Source organism: Stomoxys calcitrans, chromosome 1 (genome assembly GCF_963082655.1).
Source record: "Stomoxys calcitrans chromosome 1, idStoCalc2.1, whole genome shotgun sequence".
NCBI classification, from domain to species: Eukaryota; Metazoa; Arthropoda; class Insecta; order Diptera; family Muscidae; genus Stomoxys; species Stomoxys calcitrans.
The window spans coordinates 114,807,820-114,824,379 of record NC_081552.1 but is presented as its reverse complement, the minus strand read 5'-3'; the positions used below and the strand labels follow the sequence as shown (position 1 = coordinate 114,824,379).

The window sequence follows — 16,560 nt, the reverse complement described above, 5'->3', positions numbered from 1 at the left end:
TTGAATTTTATATTTTCCCCAGAGTTGTCAACGTCGGATGCAACAGTGGTGAGACAGGGAGACGGTGGAGCATACCTGGCATCACTTTATCTGCCTTTCGACTCTCCGACACCGCCACCAACGTCGAAGCTGCAACGGCTGGTGAGGAAAGCAAAACAGACAGGAAACGAGGTGCTAATAGGGTGCGATGCGAACTCTCACCACATTTCGTGGGGTAGCACCAACACAAATAAACGGGGCCAAGCCCTCGCAGGGTTCATGAATACTAACGACCTAATAACACTTAATATTGGTAACACCGCTACCTTTGTTAATAGGATTAGTGAGGAGGTATTAGATTTGACGATATGTTCCGAAAATCTGATCGATGAGGTTCAGGATTGGAGGGTCTCCATGGAACACTCTTTCTCTGACTATCGCTACATTAAGTTTAGAATAGCACGGCCAGCGCCGAATCCGATAAGCTTCCGGAATAAGTTAAAGACCAACTGCACAAAATTCGCAATATTGGGAAAGAGGTCCGCAGACTTTTTAACAGAGCACGTCGTAAAAAAGCGGAAGTTTATTGGGATGTGTATTACACACGGCTCAAGGAATACAATAGGATTACAAACGTGCAAAACGTGCCTCCTGGAAGCTTTTCTGCGAACATGTCAATAGCGTTAATGATGCCCCCAAGATAAAAAAGTTTCTCTCAAAAACCCATGTCCAAACTGAAACTTAAATAGACGATATGGGAGTGAGAGCAGAGACAACGGAGGACATGTTAAGGCTTTTGATGAAAACCCATTTTCCACAGGATACGACGGGACTTACTGAGACACCGGAATCTTGGAATAATGACGTTAGTCGAAGTTTATAATAACGGAAATTACAATATATTGAAGGAATCCTTGAGAAGCTTCAAAACATTTAAGTCACCCGGACCTGATGAAATTTTTCCGGCGTTACAACAGAAAGAGGCAGACTATCTGGCGCCTCGTCTAGCCAAAATTTTCACAACGTGCCTAGGACTTTCATATACTCCGAATGCCTGGCAGGAGGCAAGGGTGGTGTTTATACCTAAGCCCGGCAAGGCAAGTTATGCGACACCAAAGGCCTATAGACCCATAAGCCTTACGTCCTTTCTACTCAAAACCATGGAACGTATTGTGGACACCAGAATAAAGAGTATGACATCCAGCGAACTGCTCAAATACAAACAGCATACCTATGTCAAGGGAAGGTCGGTGGAAACTGCCCTGCATGAGGTTGTGCATAAAATAGAAGAATCGTTCAATGCCAAAATGTACACACTGACGGTATGGATTGACATCGAGGCGGCTTTTAACAATGTAAGGACCGACACACTAATCCAATCCTTAAACTAGTACCGGGTGGACCCGGTCCTTAGAGACTGGATAAAACATATGCTAAGGAACAGGTGGATAAATTGTGTATCCCAAGGCATAAATATAAAGGAGAAAGTGGCACAGGGCACTCCACAGGGGGGCATTTTATCGCCACTCCTTTGTGTGAAGACCATAAATGACCTATTACGGATGCTGACTGAGGAGGGATTTGAACCCGTCTACTACGCAGACGATGTTATAATACTTCTAAGAGGTAAGGATCCGAACGAGCTATGGGCCGAAAGGGTCTTGCATGTGGCATATGACTGGGCTAGAACCAGAGGTCTCAATGTTGACCCAGAGAAGACTAAAATATGCCTGTTCACGAGGAAGACGAAGGTGGGCCAATTTAACGCACCAAGTTTCTTCAATATTCGACATTCGTTTCTTCAATATTCGACATTCGATTTCCGACAAGGTCAAATACTTAGGTGTGATCTTGGACAGGAAACTGAATTGGAAGTGTCACATTCAGGAGCGTACTGAGAAGGCTCACAGATGTTGGGCACTATATAGACGGGCCGTAGGCTCGAAATGGGGCCTGAATCCTAGGATAGTCCACTGGCTCTACAGGAGCATGATTAGACCAATACTTACTTACGCCTCAGTAGTTTGGTGGACTGCTATGGAAAAAAAAGTGCAACATAAGGACCATACAACAAGTTCAGAGAACATGTTGTCTTAGCATAGGCGGAGCGATGAGGACCACGCCCACTAGGGCACTGGAGACTTTTCTAGATATCCGACCCATTGACGTACAGATTAAGTGTGAGGCAGCCACTACGGCTATGAGACTTAAGGTGATGGGAGAATGGATTGAGGATGGTAGCATCTCCTACCATCGCGGTATAATCGAGGCGACGATAGGAAACCTGGAAGGAAGTGGAGAGATTTCCGATCGGATACCTGAGATAAACCTTTAAATCGAGTGCGACGCACTGCTGCCGTCGGCACATTCTTGGATTGACGGAACCCTAGTATTGCCATCTGGAAGATCATGTTACACGGATGGATCAAAGCTGGAGGACAGAGTGGGCCTGGGAGTTTACATTGAGAACCCAGGGACTGAGATCTGTTTTAGACTGCCTGACCATAATAACGCAAGGAGTGTGAACATCTTTACCGACAGTAAAATTGCCATAAGGGCATTAACAACCAGGACGGTAAGGTCACGAACAGTCTTGCAGTGTAAGAAGGAGATTAACGCCTTCTCTGAGGATGGGAAAATTCGCATCGTTTGAGTGCCGAACCATAACGGAGTAAGGGGAAATGAAAGGGCAGACGATTTGGCGGTGAAGGCCAGATGACTGCCGTCAATAAACTTGGTTAACCCGAAACCTTTCGGATCGACGCAGACCGAGTGACGAATGCGCATGCAACATTGTGGAACAGCGAGACCGTCGGTAGGACGGCGAAAATTCTGTGGTGGGATCCAGATCGTGAGAAGACGAGGCTATTACTGAAAGGAAGCAAGAAGGAGGTCAGTACAGCTATTGGTATCATAACGGGACACATAGGACTACGACCTCACTTATGTAAAATCGGTGCGGCAAGTGATAGCATGTATAGGACATGCGGGGAAGATGATGAGACGTTGGAGCATTTCCTTTGTCATTGCCCGGCTTTTGCGTCCAACAGATACCGGTACTTAGGTGGAGATACAATATCAGACATAAACCAACTTAGGGGAGTGGCATTGAAACAATTAAGGATTGTGTAAGTAGCACGGAATTCTTAACTTAAAATTTTCTTTTTAGAGGTTACTTTATAGTTTGTAGAGCGCACAGCAAGCCGATTACTTGCTTAGGTGTATGTCCATATTGGCATGGGGCGGATTAATAACTTGGCACAACGTAGTCCCTCAAATTTGTTGGTTTCTTCCTAGATCTCTTTAAGATTCGCCTTGTTTGGTCAGGTGTGGATGATGCATCAGTCGTGACCTTCCATGATTGATCACAATTATCTGATGGAACTCGCCCTGTCACCCCAATCTGAGGTTGCGACTCTACAGTAATATTGAGAAAATTTTTCAGATCGGCCAGTGCGAGATACTACTGCCAGGGGCACAGTCTTGGATTGACGGAACCCTAGTATTGCCATCTGGGAGATTCTGCTATACAGATGGATCAAAGCTATAGGAAAAAGTGTGTCTGGGGTTCTACATTGAGAACCCAAGGATTGAGATCTGTTTTTGACTGTCTGACCATAATACGACCAGTATGAACATCTTTACGGAATATAAACTGGCAATCATGGTAATAACAACCAGGACGGGAAAATCACGACAGTCTTGGAGTGTGAAAAAGGGATTAACGCCTTCTCTGAGGATGGCAAAGAGCAGACGATTTGTCAGTGAATGCCAGGGAACTGCCGTCGATAAACTTGGTTAACCCTTTCAAAGCGAAGTTTTTTTTTTTTTGTTTTGTGGTGTGAGGGTTTATATCATTTTAAGTAATGACGAAAGATAACGTATAAAATAACACCACCGTTCATGACTCAGGCAAACAAAAGACAATGAGTTGTGAGTTGCTCGGGCATTTAATGCTGACCATATATATTCGTACCAACAAGTTTATTAGTTTATTCATAAACAACTTTTGCATATCTCTTTTTATGGTATTTATAGTTGAGTAATTTAGCATTGCCTTGTTTTTTTTTTTAATTCCAGACAAATGCCGCAAGTGCTTCTTCACAACTTCCTAATCTTCATAATTCACAAGATGAGAGTCCAATGCTCAATGTTGAAATCGGTGGCTTAGTCACAAATATGCAAAAATCGTTTTTGCACGATGTATCGCCGCCTTCCTTCTCCTCAATGGAAGCCTCTATAGATCGCATGAACAACTCGCTGATAACGTCGGCCGATTTTTCCAACATCAATTTTTTACAATCCACAAATAGCCTTGATTTTGGAGGAACGGATATAAATGGTCATGGAGAATTTGATTTGATGGGAAAAATAACCTGCGATGGTTACACGCTCAGCGACATGATCAGAGATCGAAAGGCTTTAGAGTCTTTAACAATGTCTAGCGAAGGAACTCTAATAAAGGATATGCACATTGGGCAAATTGATGATATGTCGCTGGCACTTAGTAAAACTGCTTCGGGTTGTAGCACAATGGACAACTCAACGGAAAGTGTTGAAGCAGCCAATCGAACAATGGAAATTCTTACAAATAATCAGCCGTTTGATTTAGGTGGCGTGCTTTCGGGTTCGGGCCGTGGTAACAGTGGCAGCGAATTAAACCACACAATGGTTCTAACGGATGAAATGATAGGCGATATAACATATAACTTGGTTGAGAACAGTATGTATGGCAGTGTTTCGTCAGAACCGGCTATAAACATAACTCAAAACCTAATGAAATCACAAAAATCTGGATTTGACATTTATCCAAAATCTGCAACTGAGTTAGAGCAAACAGTTTGTCTTTTAACTGATGGACGGCAAAGTGGTGTAACTGTTGAAAAAGCAGAAAATTCCACCTTTGACTGCCAAGAGAATATAACACCAAACAATCGTTGCGAAACACCCGAAGGCTTGGAAAAAAATTCCACTTCATTTAAATATTACGAATCCACACCACAGACAACGAGTGTCCGCTATAACAAGCAGCATTATACACCCACACTGAAAATGGTAGATGATGTAAATATTTCCCCAATTATTGCTTCCACTGTGATTCTTCCACACAACGTTACCAGAGTATTGAATGATACGTTCGAAAATGACCATAAAGCAGGCAAGGGCAACAACACCATCAATACCAATACTTTTTCTGGCAAGTTGCCTTTAAATGCCACCGTCGAAATGATCGAAAATATCCAAAATCCTAACGGCACATACGAAAAGAATTGCTACGTTAATCAGAGCCCCGTGTCATTGGAAATGAAGAATGTAATGGATTTGGCCCAGGCAGAAGCAAACCTGCTGGCTTCTAACAATAATGAGGAAGAGTTTGATCATATGCTGGATGAATTTAGCCGAGTAGAACTTAATGCTGAGCAATTAAAAATGAAGAAATCTTTAGATTCCATTAAAAAACGCTTTAATTATGGACCTAACAAAGATAGATCACATGCTCGGGAAATATCACGCGAAGCCAAAGACATGCGCGATATGATGCGAATATCCGCCGACTTGTTAGGCGATGAAGATCAGACTTCCAAGGACTATCTCAATATGACAGTGAATATAGGGGATAAAAGCGACTTGAAAATATCAAAAGAAACCTCTGTAGAATCTCCACATGCTTTGACCGAAACAATGGACGCGGCAGTAAGGAGTCCTCTTAAAGATTCAGTAACTAGTAATATAAGTGAATCGAAAATCTCCAATGGGCTATCTATGTCTTCTGCAAGTAGCAGCAGCAATGGCTGCGAACGCTTGCTGAGTAGACGTAGCCGCCTGTACGATGACTTTAATATCTCTACACTGTTTACCAGTTCAGCACACGGTTCAAAAGTGTCGTTGGGGTCGTCATATACTGTTCATAAAGACGAAGGTGTAGAAAATTTTGAGAATGACAATCGTCCGAAATTAATAAATGAGACTGATAATGTTAGCGTTCAAAGTAATCTGGAGATGGTGCAAGAAAAGACTGAGTTGACTCCTGATGAGACGAATCCCAATAATCAGCCCCCCTGTGAAACGCGGGAGGCGCCTGTGGCCCAATACAAACTTGCTGAAAAACGAGAGAGAGATAGAGATCGTTTCAAAACTATAAAGATAAACAAGAACCGCAGTGGCAATGGTTCTGGTCGATCTGGTTTAGAACTTAATGTGCCTTGTATCGATGACTTTGAATTAAATGTTAACACAGATGCTGTCGAGGATTCACAAGAATCAAATCCTAGAATTTCTAGACGTGATAAAACTGGCTTGCCTATGTTCAATAACAATAAATCGGGGGTGGAATCGGAAGAGACCAGTATGGCAACTTCAAAAATTAATACCAATTATTTAACTTTTAAGAAACCAAAAGACAAACAAGCAAATGTAAAAAATTTACCCGATATTGCTCCCGCTTCTACAAATACAAATGCAGTAGCGCCGGATGTAAATACGGCTAATAAACCACGTTCACTATCTCGACCACGATATTTAAGTGGATTGACCAAGTTCAGCGCTGTGAGTAAAGCAACATCCGCCGATGAATTGGAAAAATCGATACCCCGCCAAACGAATTTAAATGCTACAACTGTTGCATATAGTGGAATTGGCTCATCGAAGAACAGAACTTTAGTCAGTGGTCCAGTCAACGAAAAAACAACCACCGAGCTAAAAAGTCCCATGGGTATTAAATCAAAGTCGTTTCATAATTTGTCAAGCAATCATACCTCAGCTTCCAATACATCCATTGGAGGTGATGCAGGTATGCCAGCGCCCAAAACATTTGGTCTACGAAAACCAAGTGCAATTTCTACAGAGAAACTGGTATAGATAACTGTCTTACTATCCAATAAAAAGTGTGTTTATTTTATTAATTTTTTACGTAGGCCAAAATCAACCCCACCAGGAACTCGGTTTTAATAAACCCCAGCAATTCGCAACACCCACAACAGGTAAGTCATATACCCAGAATAAGAAAGGGTTTTTAAAATTTCTTACATTTAAGTACTAAAAAGTGCAAAAGTAGAAGTACAAAGTGGCCTAATTTCGTCAATGGGGTAAATATGGCATAAATGAAATTCTCTTAAAATGTTGTTCTTGTTGTAGCCACATTTTCATGTGGAACTGGCGATCTTGGTCAAGTTCCTGTAGGTGAGCAAGCTCGTTCCGGTCTAAAGGACCGATCGCAGCGGTAACAGGGTGGCCATTGGTTATTTAAAGGCACCAAGAACTCGCCTTGTCATATCGAGCATCATAGGCACTCAGTATTTTTGGAAGAGCCGGTGCCGCCCGCCCTCTCACTGAGACTCTCCGCTCGATATCGCTGATTGTCCGCGACTGTCATTGCAACCACTCCGTATGGAGCATTCCAGCATTAACAACCTGTGGACGCGCCCGGTAGCTCGCAGCTAAGCTTCTCCGGACAGCAATGAACACCACACAGATCGGACCCCAATGCTCCAGCCTGCGTAGTGCCCAAAGCTGTCCCGTGCCGGGACTCTTAAAATAATAAGAAATGGTATGAAAGGAAAAGTTTTGAAATTTAAAACGATACTGCTCTCATATCTATGAGTGCAGTCCGATTAAAATTTAAGCTCAATGATAGGTTAGGTAAGGTTTAAGTGGCAGTCTGCCATCAGACACACTTAGATGTTTTGCATTGTAATACTACAGGAACGGGAGAAGGAAGATGCCTTCTAGTTCCTACCGTTGAACCATCCAGATCGCTTTAAAAAGCCCAACAACTTCCGAATGTTCACATCTGCTAAATCAGACACGTTCTCAAGGAAATAAAAACCTAACCTGAAACACTTTCAGACTGCCATTGCGGGACACACACACAGCATATGTTCTAAAATCTCCTTCTTTGACGTCCTCACAGCTTCGGCAAAAAATACTGGCAACCTTCGGTCTGTCAGAATGTTTTCGATCAGACAGTGACCTGTCATGACGGACGCAATGACTGAGACGTCTACATCAGCCAGCGACAGCGGTAGACCCCTTCAAGTCCAGATTTGGCCATATGTTTGTTGTAGCAATTTGTTGCTATCTATCTATCTTTCGTCTGCTTGATTCTGTTGAGTGTCAAGACCCAGGAACTCTGCGACTAAGATGGGGTGCGTCCATAGGGATCTGGGTCTGAGTTGAGTGGGACTGGCCGGGCAGTTAAACAGGTGACGTGTATCGTTTGGTCCCTGGTTACAATCGGAACATACATCTTGCACGTCTGCATCAATTCTTGCTCTGTAGGAGTTGAGGCGCCTGCATATGCAGGAACGTAATTGAACCAGAACTACTCTGGTTTGCCGGGGGAGGTTAATTTCCTCAGGCGCAGTGGGAGGCCACCGTAACGCAGAGGTTTACATGTCCGCCTATGACGCTGAACGAACCGAATCCCGGCGAAACCATCAGTAAAAATTTTCAGCGGTGGTTTTCCCCTCCTAATGCTGGCAACATTTGTGAGGTACTATGCCATGTAAAATTTCTCTCCAAAGAAGTGACGCATTACGGCACGCCGTTCGGACTCGGCTATAAAAAGAAGGTCCCTCATTGCGCTTAAACTTGAATCGGACTGCTCTCATTGATGAGAGAGAAGTTTGCCCCTGTTCCTTATTGGAATGTTCATGGGCAAAATTTTATATTTTGCAATGGGAGGCGGTCGTTCTCCAAGGACTTCATTCACCCGGTAGCTATTTACCGCATCCGCTACCGTGTCTGCATGAATGTTGTCTAGACCTGCATGATATGCCGCTTGATCTAGAGATTCTCTCTTGTAGCGCTGAACCTCACGCTCTAGATCATGTAGACCTACCTTAAGGCTTCTGGGCGGTGGATATCTATCCACAATATGATGATTTGGATGGTCTCTGCGATAACAGCCCAAAAGGTATTGCTTAGACAGCATATATTTATGTCTTCGCACTGGTAGGATCTTTGTCTCCTGAAGGAGGTGGTCTACATGAGAACTGAGGAGACAGCCCATCGCAGTTCGGAGGGCGGCATTCTGACAGATCTGAATATTATTCCACTGCGTGTCATAAAGCTGACGAGACCACAATGGCGCTGCAAAACTTACCACAGACCGGCCAATTGCTTTGTACGTGGTCAACAAGGTTTCTTTGTCTGCATGTTGATGCCCGAATTCAAGCGTCTTTGCTACTGGTGAGAGAAGAGAGATCAGTCTATACGACTCCCCCAAATTCGGGTCCTTTCCAGGCGGGATCACTTTGCCCATTTTCCAGACATCGGGAACTATAAGAGTGTTCAAAGACAGGTTGAGGACAGTAGTAAGGTACTCAACTCCAGGTAAATCCCTATTCTTCAACATCAATGTAGAGGATCCGTCGGGGTCTAACGTCTTGGATAATTTGGCTGTACGGATGACATTCGTAACATCGCCTTCGGTAAATTGTGATGGCTGTCCATCGGCACGGAGACCACAGATACGGCGAATGGCTCTCCTCCTTGCCCTGTCACTCTCGGGATGCACTATAAATTGACGGTTGAACAACCGGATCAGTCATGGTAACGTCGCAAAAAGTGACTGAGGTCCTGCCATCCCGTCTACAGGGGTTCGAGAGTGACTTAATTGTAGACCACAGCTTGCCTAAGTTACATTGCTCCAGGGGTTCCAGACACAAATTCCGCCTATGTTCGTTGACTACCCTGTTTATTTCCAAAAATGAGCTCGCTGATTCTGGGGTTAGTGGGGTCCATACACCGAATCCCATCACGCTCGTCTGCGAGTACCACTGCCTGCGCCAGGAAATTGGGCCGAACTGCGGGTATTCGACCGGCTGGTATTAAGCGAGCGGCTGCTGCGTTAATGATGTCTCGGAATTTCCTCTCGGGACTAGAACATCCGAGGGGAGTGGCAGTTCACTGAAGCGGCAATTGGTATACTCTCTTAAGCCAGCCCAATCGGCCTTCTTCTGATTGATAAACGTCCGGCGCTCAGATGTGTTCTTCCGAATCATAAAATCCGCAATCTCGTCGATCTTGCCACGGAGAACGTTGCAGTTGAGTTGCAAAAATTAAACACTTCCCGGCACTGGCCTGGCAATATTGGGGCTGGGATGCTGCTGTTGCGTATATTGCCGCACGGGAGATATCGGGGGATCACCTAGTCCGACGACGACGATTCTTGTGACCCACTGCAGTCTATGTTCGCATAGCACCTTGCAACATATTCAGTATGACTATACTCCCAATAGTGATGTGAGGCCAAAGCAAGATCTATGCACCGATTACACTTCACCGACACCGACCGATGGTGGAGGCGGTTCTGGCAAACCGAACAAAAGCAGGGTCCGGGGTTCTTTTCAATCCCGGCACGCACCAGAAGCGTACGGAGAAGGCACTCCGGGATGTGCCTCTCCCATGGGATGGCCTATATAGACTATAGCTTGTCACGATAACTGTCCATCTTTATCCAACAGTCGTTGGCAAAAATGAGATGCTTCCAGAATGGTCTGGTGGACAGATATATAAATTAATTGTGCCATGTTGTCCTTCATTACATGCGAGGCTCACATCCTGCACTTTGGCGTTTTCCCTTGCCGAAAGGAGTTTAGGTGGCAGAATCTACCTGATCGTTCTTGGCCAGAACTACTTCAGTGATGAGTATAGAGGTTTGCTTCTACTTCGTCGTCATGAATGAATCTAAAGGCCTACTTTTTTTTGGTGGCGGCTGCTGGACATAGTATTGCCTAAAAGCGGATTATGGATTTATTCCTATTTCTGTGGAGTAAATGCTGCCAAGGTTGTAAATTTGTCCATGAACATTCCATTAAGGAACAGACAAAAGACTTCTTGCATATCAATGAGTGCTGCCCGATTCTGCTTTAAGCTCAAAGATAAGGGACTTCTTTTTTGTATCCGATGTATATTCATATACCAAATCTACAATACTCGTCTTTTATTGGCAATGAAACTTAAAAACTTATGCAAATCTTCTATGGTGGGTACATGACATTTAACCGGGAAAACCCAACAAAGTTTGTACTTGTTTCTGATAAAAAAGTGAAACATAATTTCCGTTTTGTTCGTATTGTTCGTATATAATAAGAAGTGGTAGGGTAAGTGTTTCTAAGTTCGTCGAAAATTTTTAATCAAAAATAATGTTTAATGGCAAGGACAATTAAAAGAACATTTAAGTCATAAAGATTATTAAAAAAATATACTTATATACTTTTTTATTCGATGCTGCCTTTAGGGTGTTATACACTGAGGCGGCAGCCCTTGCCGATGAAGAACTCTATCGGATCAATCCGGTATGTAAAATCGGCTGCCATGGGATTTTCCAGTAGTCGGCATTTGAGTGCCGGGGGAAATGGTTGTTGTTGTTGTAGCAGTGTGTTATAATCTGAGGCAGCAGCTCTTGCCGATGAAGAACTCCATCAGGTCAATCCTGTACGTGCAACCGGCTGCTATGGGAAAATGGCTCTTCTGCGCTCTTCAGAATTTGAATTGGCAGATGGATTTATGAGGAATATATATCAAAATATTGTCCGGTATATCCTGCCTATGAACAAAAAAGTCTGTACTACGTTGGAGTCCTCCTTGGCGCAGAAGATAATTTGTCCTTCTTTGATTATCAACGCTAGGATTCTAATACCTTAAAATAAAGAAATTGAGCTTCTTAAGATTAATTGAAAATTTTGTTGAAACTTGGTATAGATTAATTTTCCATCCATAAACCTAGTTCGATAAAAAAAGGTACATTTTCGGACTACATCTATATATAGCCCCTGTGTAACTGATCACCCGATTCACCGTCTTAAGCTCTTAAAACGAATATTTTTAACCAATTTGTTCGAAATTGGCAAGAATGTTTTGAATTAGGTGAATTTTTTAACCAATTTCGCGGAAATTTTAATCAATGCGTTGTAGAAAGTGAGAGTGAGAGAGAGAGAGGGATGGGGTATGAGAGAGAGGGAATTGGTATGACATTAACATTTGCACAGAATATGATCCAGATCGGATCATATTTAGATATACCTTATATAGCGACATCTATCGATTGAACTTCTTGACATAAATCACGTATTTTTTGACCGGTTTTCTTGAAATTCGGCAAATTGGATAGTATTGACCTTTCCACATCGTTTCAGAATAGGTGCATATGGGATCACAGTTGAATATAGCTATTATATAGACCGATCTTCGGATAAAAAATATACATATGGTTGTGGGTATCCAACATTTGTCCAGCTAGAGCTTATGGCTTCATTTCCGTTTTTTCTTGTTTTTTTTTTTTTTTTGTTATTGATGAACATACTTAATTCATCAATAACAGTCTTTGGGTACATAATACGGCCAAACGGCAGAATGGATTTTAATGAAATTGTCATTAATCGAAAGACATTTTTCCAGAGAAGCGACGAATATATATACAAATTTATTTTTCTTAAAGAAAAGTCATGAAAATGAGGAATTAATTTTCAGTAAAACACGAAGAAGCATAACGCAGCAAATTGTTGCTGATTTTTCCAAAAGCATTCGTTATGGGTGTGAATGCAAAGCCATGGGTATGAGTATGAGTGGTGAGAGTAAGAGAAACACGGTGCGAGAGAAAGAGTATAATTATTTATAGCAGGTGAGGGTGTTGTTGAGGTGTGATGTGCGTGGCTTTACTCGGCATGTTGGTCAACCAATTTCTAAAGACTCGGCTTTGTGTAGCATTTGCAATTTTGTTGATTGTATGTATATATATTGGAAGCCAACAACAAGCAGTAGGTGGGTGGGTGTCACTTATGGTATAAAAAATAGCCGGTTATGATTGATTCTGCTCAGTCAAGTAACTACCCAGTGGGAAAAGTAATTAATGGGATATGAGAAGGTAATCGATGCCTCTATAGGTTATTGATACCAGAATACGTTATTTTTAACACGGCAGATGTCCAAGGAAAAGAATTAATTCTTTTTATATGTTCGAAGGAAGCATTATATAATTCGTTTAACAGAATACATTATTTAATAATGTATTCGGAATGAATTTTATAATTAATGCATCATAATTTTATAATACATATTCATTTTTATCATTTTATAAAAAATACTCTAAATAAATATATATAACATTAGGATTTTAAACCCCATTATGATTTAGGAAAGTTAAGCTTTTTTAGGAGGCAAGAAATTATTCGTAAGATCAATCTTAATGGCAAATATACCCAAATATGGTTCAATTTAGAATTTATTTGGCAAATATGTGCGGGCTGTAATACAAATCACTACTAAAAATTTCGGCAAAATCAGATCAAGACACGCTTTTATTAACCAATGAAAAAAGCCAAAAATGGTCTGATTTAGAAGGCAATTGTTAATATAGTTTTTTTACTAAAAACGTCTATCATTCTATATAATGCAAGGCAAACTGAATCATGTATGTTTTTTGATGCGACAAGAACTGCTGTTGCCTTTTTGTCGCATCAAAACGGAATTCCAAATGAAAAAGAATCGTCACTCACAAATACATAGCATTCCAACTTCATTTGATACGCTATTATATGCGATAATCAATGTTCATTTTTTTTTTTGTCAAATGAAATAACCCCCTTCATTCTTTGAGATATCTTATAAAATGTCAATCCTATAACGAATTATATTATGTATTTCAAATATAATACATTCGCTATTTTCCCACTGGGTAATTGTGTGGCTATACTATGCACTCAATGAACGAATTAGTTGATGGACAGCTTAAAGAAGTAGGGGAGAGGATGAAGTATTTTGCAATATGTGGTGGGCTCATATCTTCATTATGTATACAAAAAAATCTTTTTGTTTGTATGTCCATATAGACGACGTAGTCTATTTTCTGCAAATGTTGGCAGTGGATAATGATTCTGTGATGAAAAAACAGGATATGTGGTAGGTCGCTTTTCCACAAACTTTGCGATTGTGGCGAAAGGCGTGATCAAAGCAATATGTTATCTCAAATGGAAGGTATAGCAAATCTGACATAGGAATATGGCGTCATGTGCCTGGGGATCATCACAGTCTCTGCAACCAACGATCATGATAAGGTAGCACTTAATTGCGAGGGATTTAGAAGTATGGTATTTACCAAACATTATTATTATGGATTCATCTTTAAGAGGGCCTTTAAACCAAAAGGGCTTAACGGACATGTAACCTAATTATGACAAAATGGGGATCAGATTCATGATATTTGACAGAAGAGTACGAACTTGATATCCAACATTTTGGGCCAAGGAGGCATCAATCTTGGTTTCAAATATAAGGGTTTTAGGAGTAGAGTACGAACTGACATTGGCCATATAAAGTCAAGTATCTGAGCACCCACCTCTCCTTAAAATACTAATAAACAGACCTTTAACCCGATCATAATATTTTAGTTTTAGTTAAATTTAGAAGTCAAGACATAGACAATTTAGAGCAAGTATAAGTAGAGTGCGAATTGGAGGAGTGGCGTACGACTAGCCATAAAAATTATAAAATTGTAGACCCAGAAAAACCTATGTAGGCTTGAAAATATTTGGTCTTTATCCCAGAAAATTAAGGTTTCTGATATCAGCAAATACTCTTTGATTTTATAATAAAATTTGCAAATAGTTTCAACTTTTTGAACTTCTAAACAATAGGTTACGCATTTCCTACATATTTATGGACATTTGTGGCAATTTTAGACGTACATTTTTGGTTAAATATTAAATATTATTTTACCAGTAATTTGTTTAAAAAACGAAAAAAATTAAAAGATAAGGTGAAATATACTTATATAATGACGTTTAACACATGAAAACAGCAGGAAAAACGAAATGTGTCAACTACAACAACTCCCATCGCATACTCTCAAGCGTACTGTGTAAAAGATTAAAAGCTCAAGTCATTGAGATAATTTCGGCTTTAGACCTGGTAAATCCACTCTTAACCAGATATTCAGACTGCGCTAAATCCTGGAAAGGACCCGAGAAGGACAAATCAACACCTATAATCTATTTGTTGACTACAAAGCTGCTTTCCATACCCCTAAACGTTCAAAAGTGTTTAAGTTTGGTATCCCTGCAAAATGAATAAGACTATGCAGGATGACACTTGCTGATACACGTTCCTCAGTAAGAATAGGAAAGAATCTCTCCGATCCATTATATACCAAATTAGGTTTCAGACAAGAAGACAGCCTATCGTGCGATCTCTTTAATATCCTGCTGGAGAAGATTATACGAGATACAGTTGTGAATAGATATGGCACACTACTCACAAGGGAACACATGCTACTCACCTATCCCGACTACATAGATATCATAGGTCGGTCACCGGAAGTGTTAACTGCAGCCTTTGAAAGAACCGAAAGTCAGTGAAAATGGGTCTGGCAGTAAATGGAGATAAGACGAAATGGATGGTATCAACTCCCAAAACGCCTTGTACAACCGATCAGACAAAGAAAATGAAGAAAGTTGTGTACTGTCACCGCCGTGACCGAAACGAATGATACCAGTTTTGAAATAAAGCAATGATACTGGCAAACAGACGATTTTTTGGATTAAGTAAGCAGTTTAGAAACAAGGCCACCTCTCGACATAGGAAGATTACACTATGCAAGACACTGATACTACCCGTGTTGCAGGGACGTAGCCAGGACTTTATTTTTTTATTTTTTCAAAATCGAAAATTGCCAAAATTCTTCTGTTACTGTGAAATTCGTAAATATACATTATTATTCTTTTTTTTTTTTTTGAAAATTGTGGTCGCTATGACCAATCCGGCGGTAACATTTCTAAATAAAATGGATGAAAACGATTCAAAACGTTAGTAGATATTCAATATCATTTAATCGAAACAATATCGAAAATACTATCCACAGCCCAATCGAATGCGATAGCTACTACGCCGGTTCTCGTGCCCAGTTTTGATGTTTTTGATTCAACAAAAGAAACTTAGAATATATAACAATAATAATATAATCTAATATATATGGTGCAGAATCTGCCAGGGCCGACGAGAGGGCAATAACGAATTCAACTGGAGACGTAAATAAGGTAACAAACACAAGGAGCGCCACAAAATGCGTCACACGAAAGTATTCCAAAACACAAAGGGTGATTATCGTAAACTTATTAATGCATTGTGTCTGCGTTGTGCGAAACCGAGCCATTTGCGAGGGAATGTCGCATTGAGAATTAAAAACTAAAATGCTCAGGTTGTGGTTAAAGTGGACACTGGGTTAAAGGATTATGAAACATCAAAACAAATGTAAAAAATGAAGTAGAGCAATCGCCAAGTGCACAAATCGGTGATGAAAGCGATGATTGTGGGGTTTGCACTATCGTTTATGTTTATCAAAACAGCTCAAATTCTAGTCAACGTTACGTGGCTACTATCAATATCGAGTGCAAGCCAGTGCAGTTTGAAGTTGATTCCGGGTCAGGATTCACTTTTCTACCCAGGAAAATATTTCGAAGACTCAATATCAAAAGTCGACTAGTCCCAACAGATGTAGTTTTTCGATCATATACACAGACCACTTTTGTTTCTGACGGAAAATTAAGTCAACGCTATGTTTAATGGGATGGCGATTACAGATAA

General features: G+C 41.1%; 1 protein-coding gene across 5 annotated transcripts in view; it reads left to right on the top strand.

The window, feature by feature from the left end:
* Positions 1-16,560, top strand: part of LOC106092946 (uncharacterized) — a 121,558-nt gene that overhangs the window by 27,944 nt on the left and 77,054 nt on the right. For all 5 annotated transcript variants that reach the window (XR_009397250.1, XM_013259901.2, XM_013259898.2 and 2 more), the window contains 2 exons: positions 4,060-6,831; positions 6,894-6,959. Coding sequence is in view for 4 of the 5 variants with exons in the window: in XM_013259901.2 (XP_013115355.2) it covers positions 4,060-6,831; positions 6,894-6,959 (2,838 nt within the window). In the remaining variant the exon portion in view is untranslated. The remainder of the gene's footprint in view (positions 1-4,059; positions 6,832-6,893; positions 6,960-16,560) is intronic.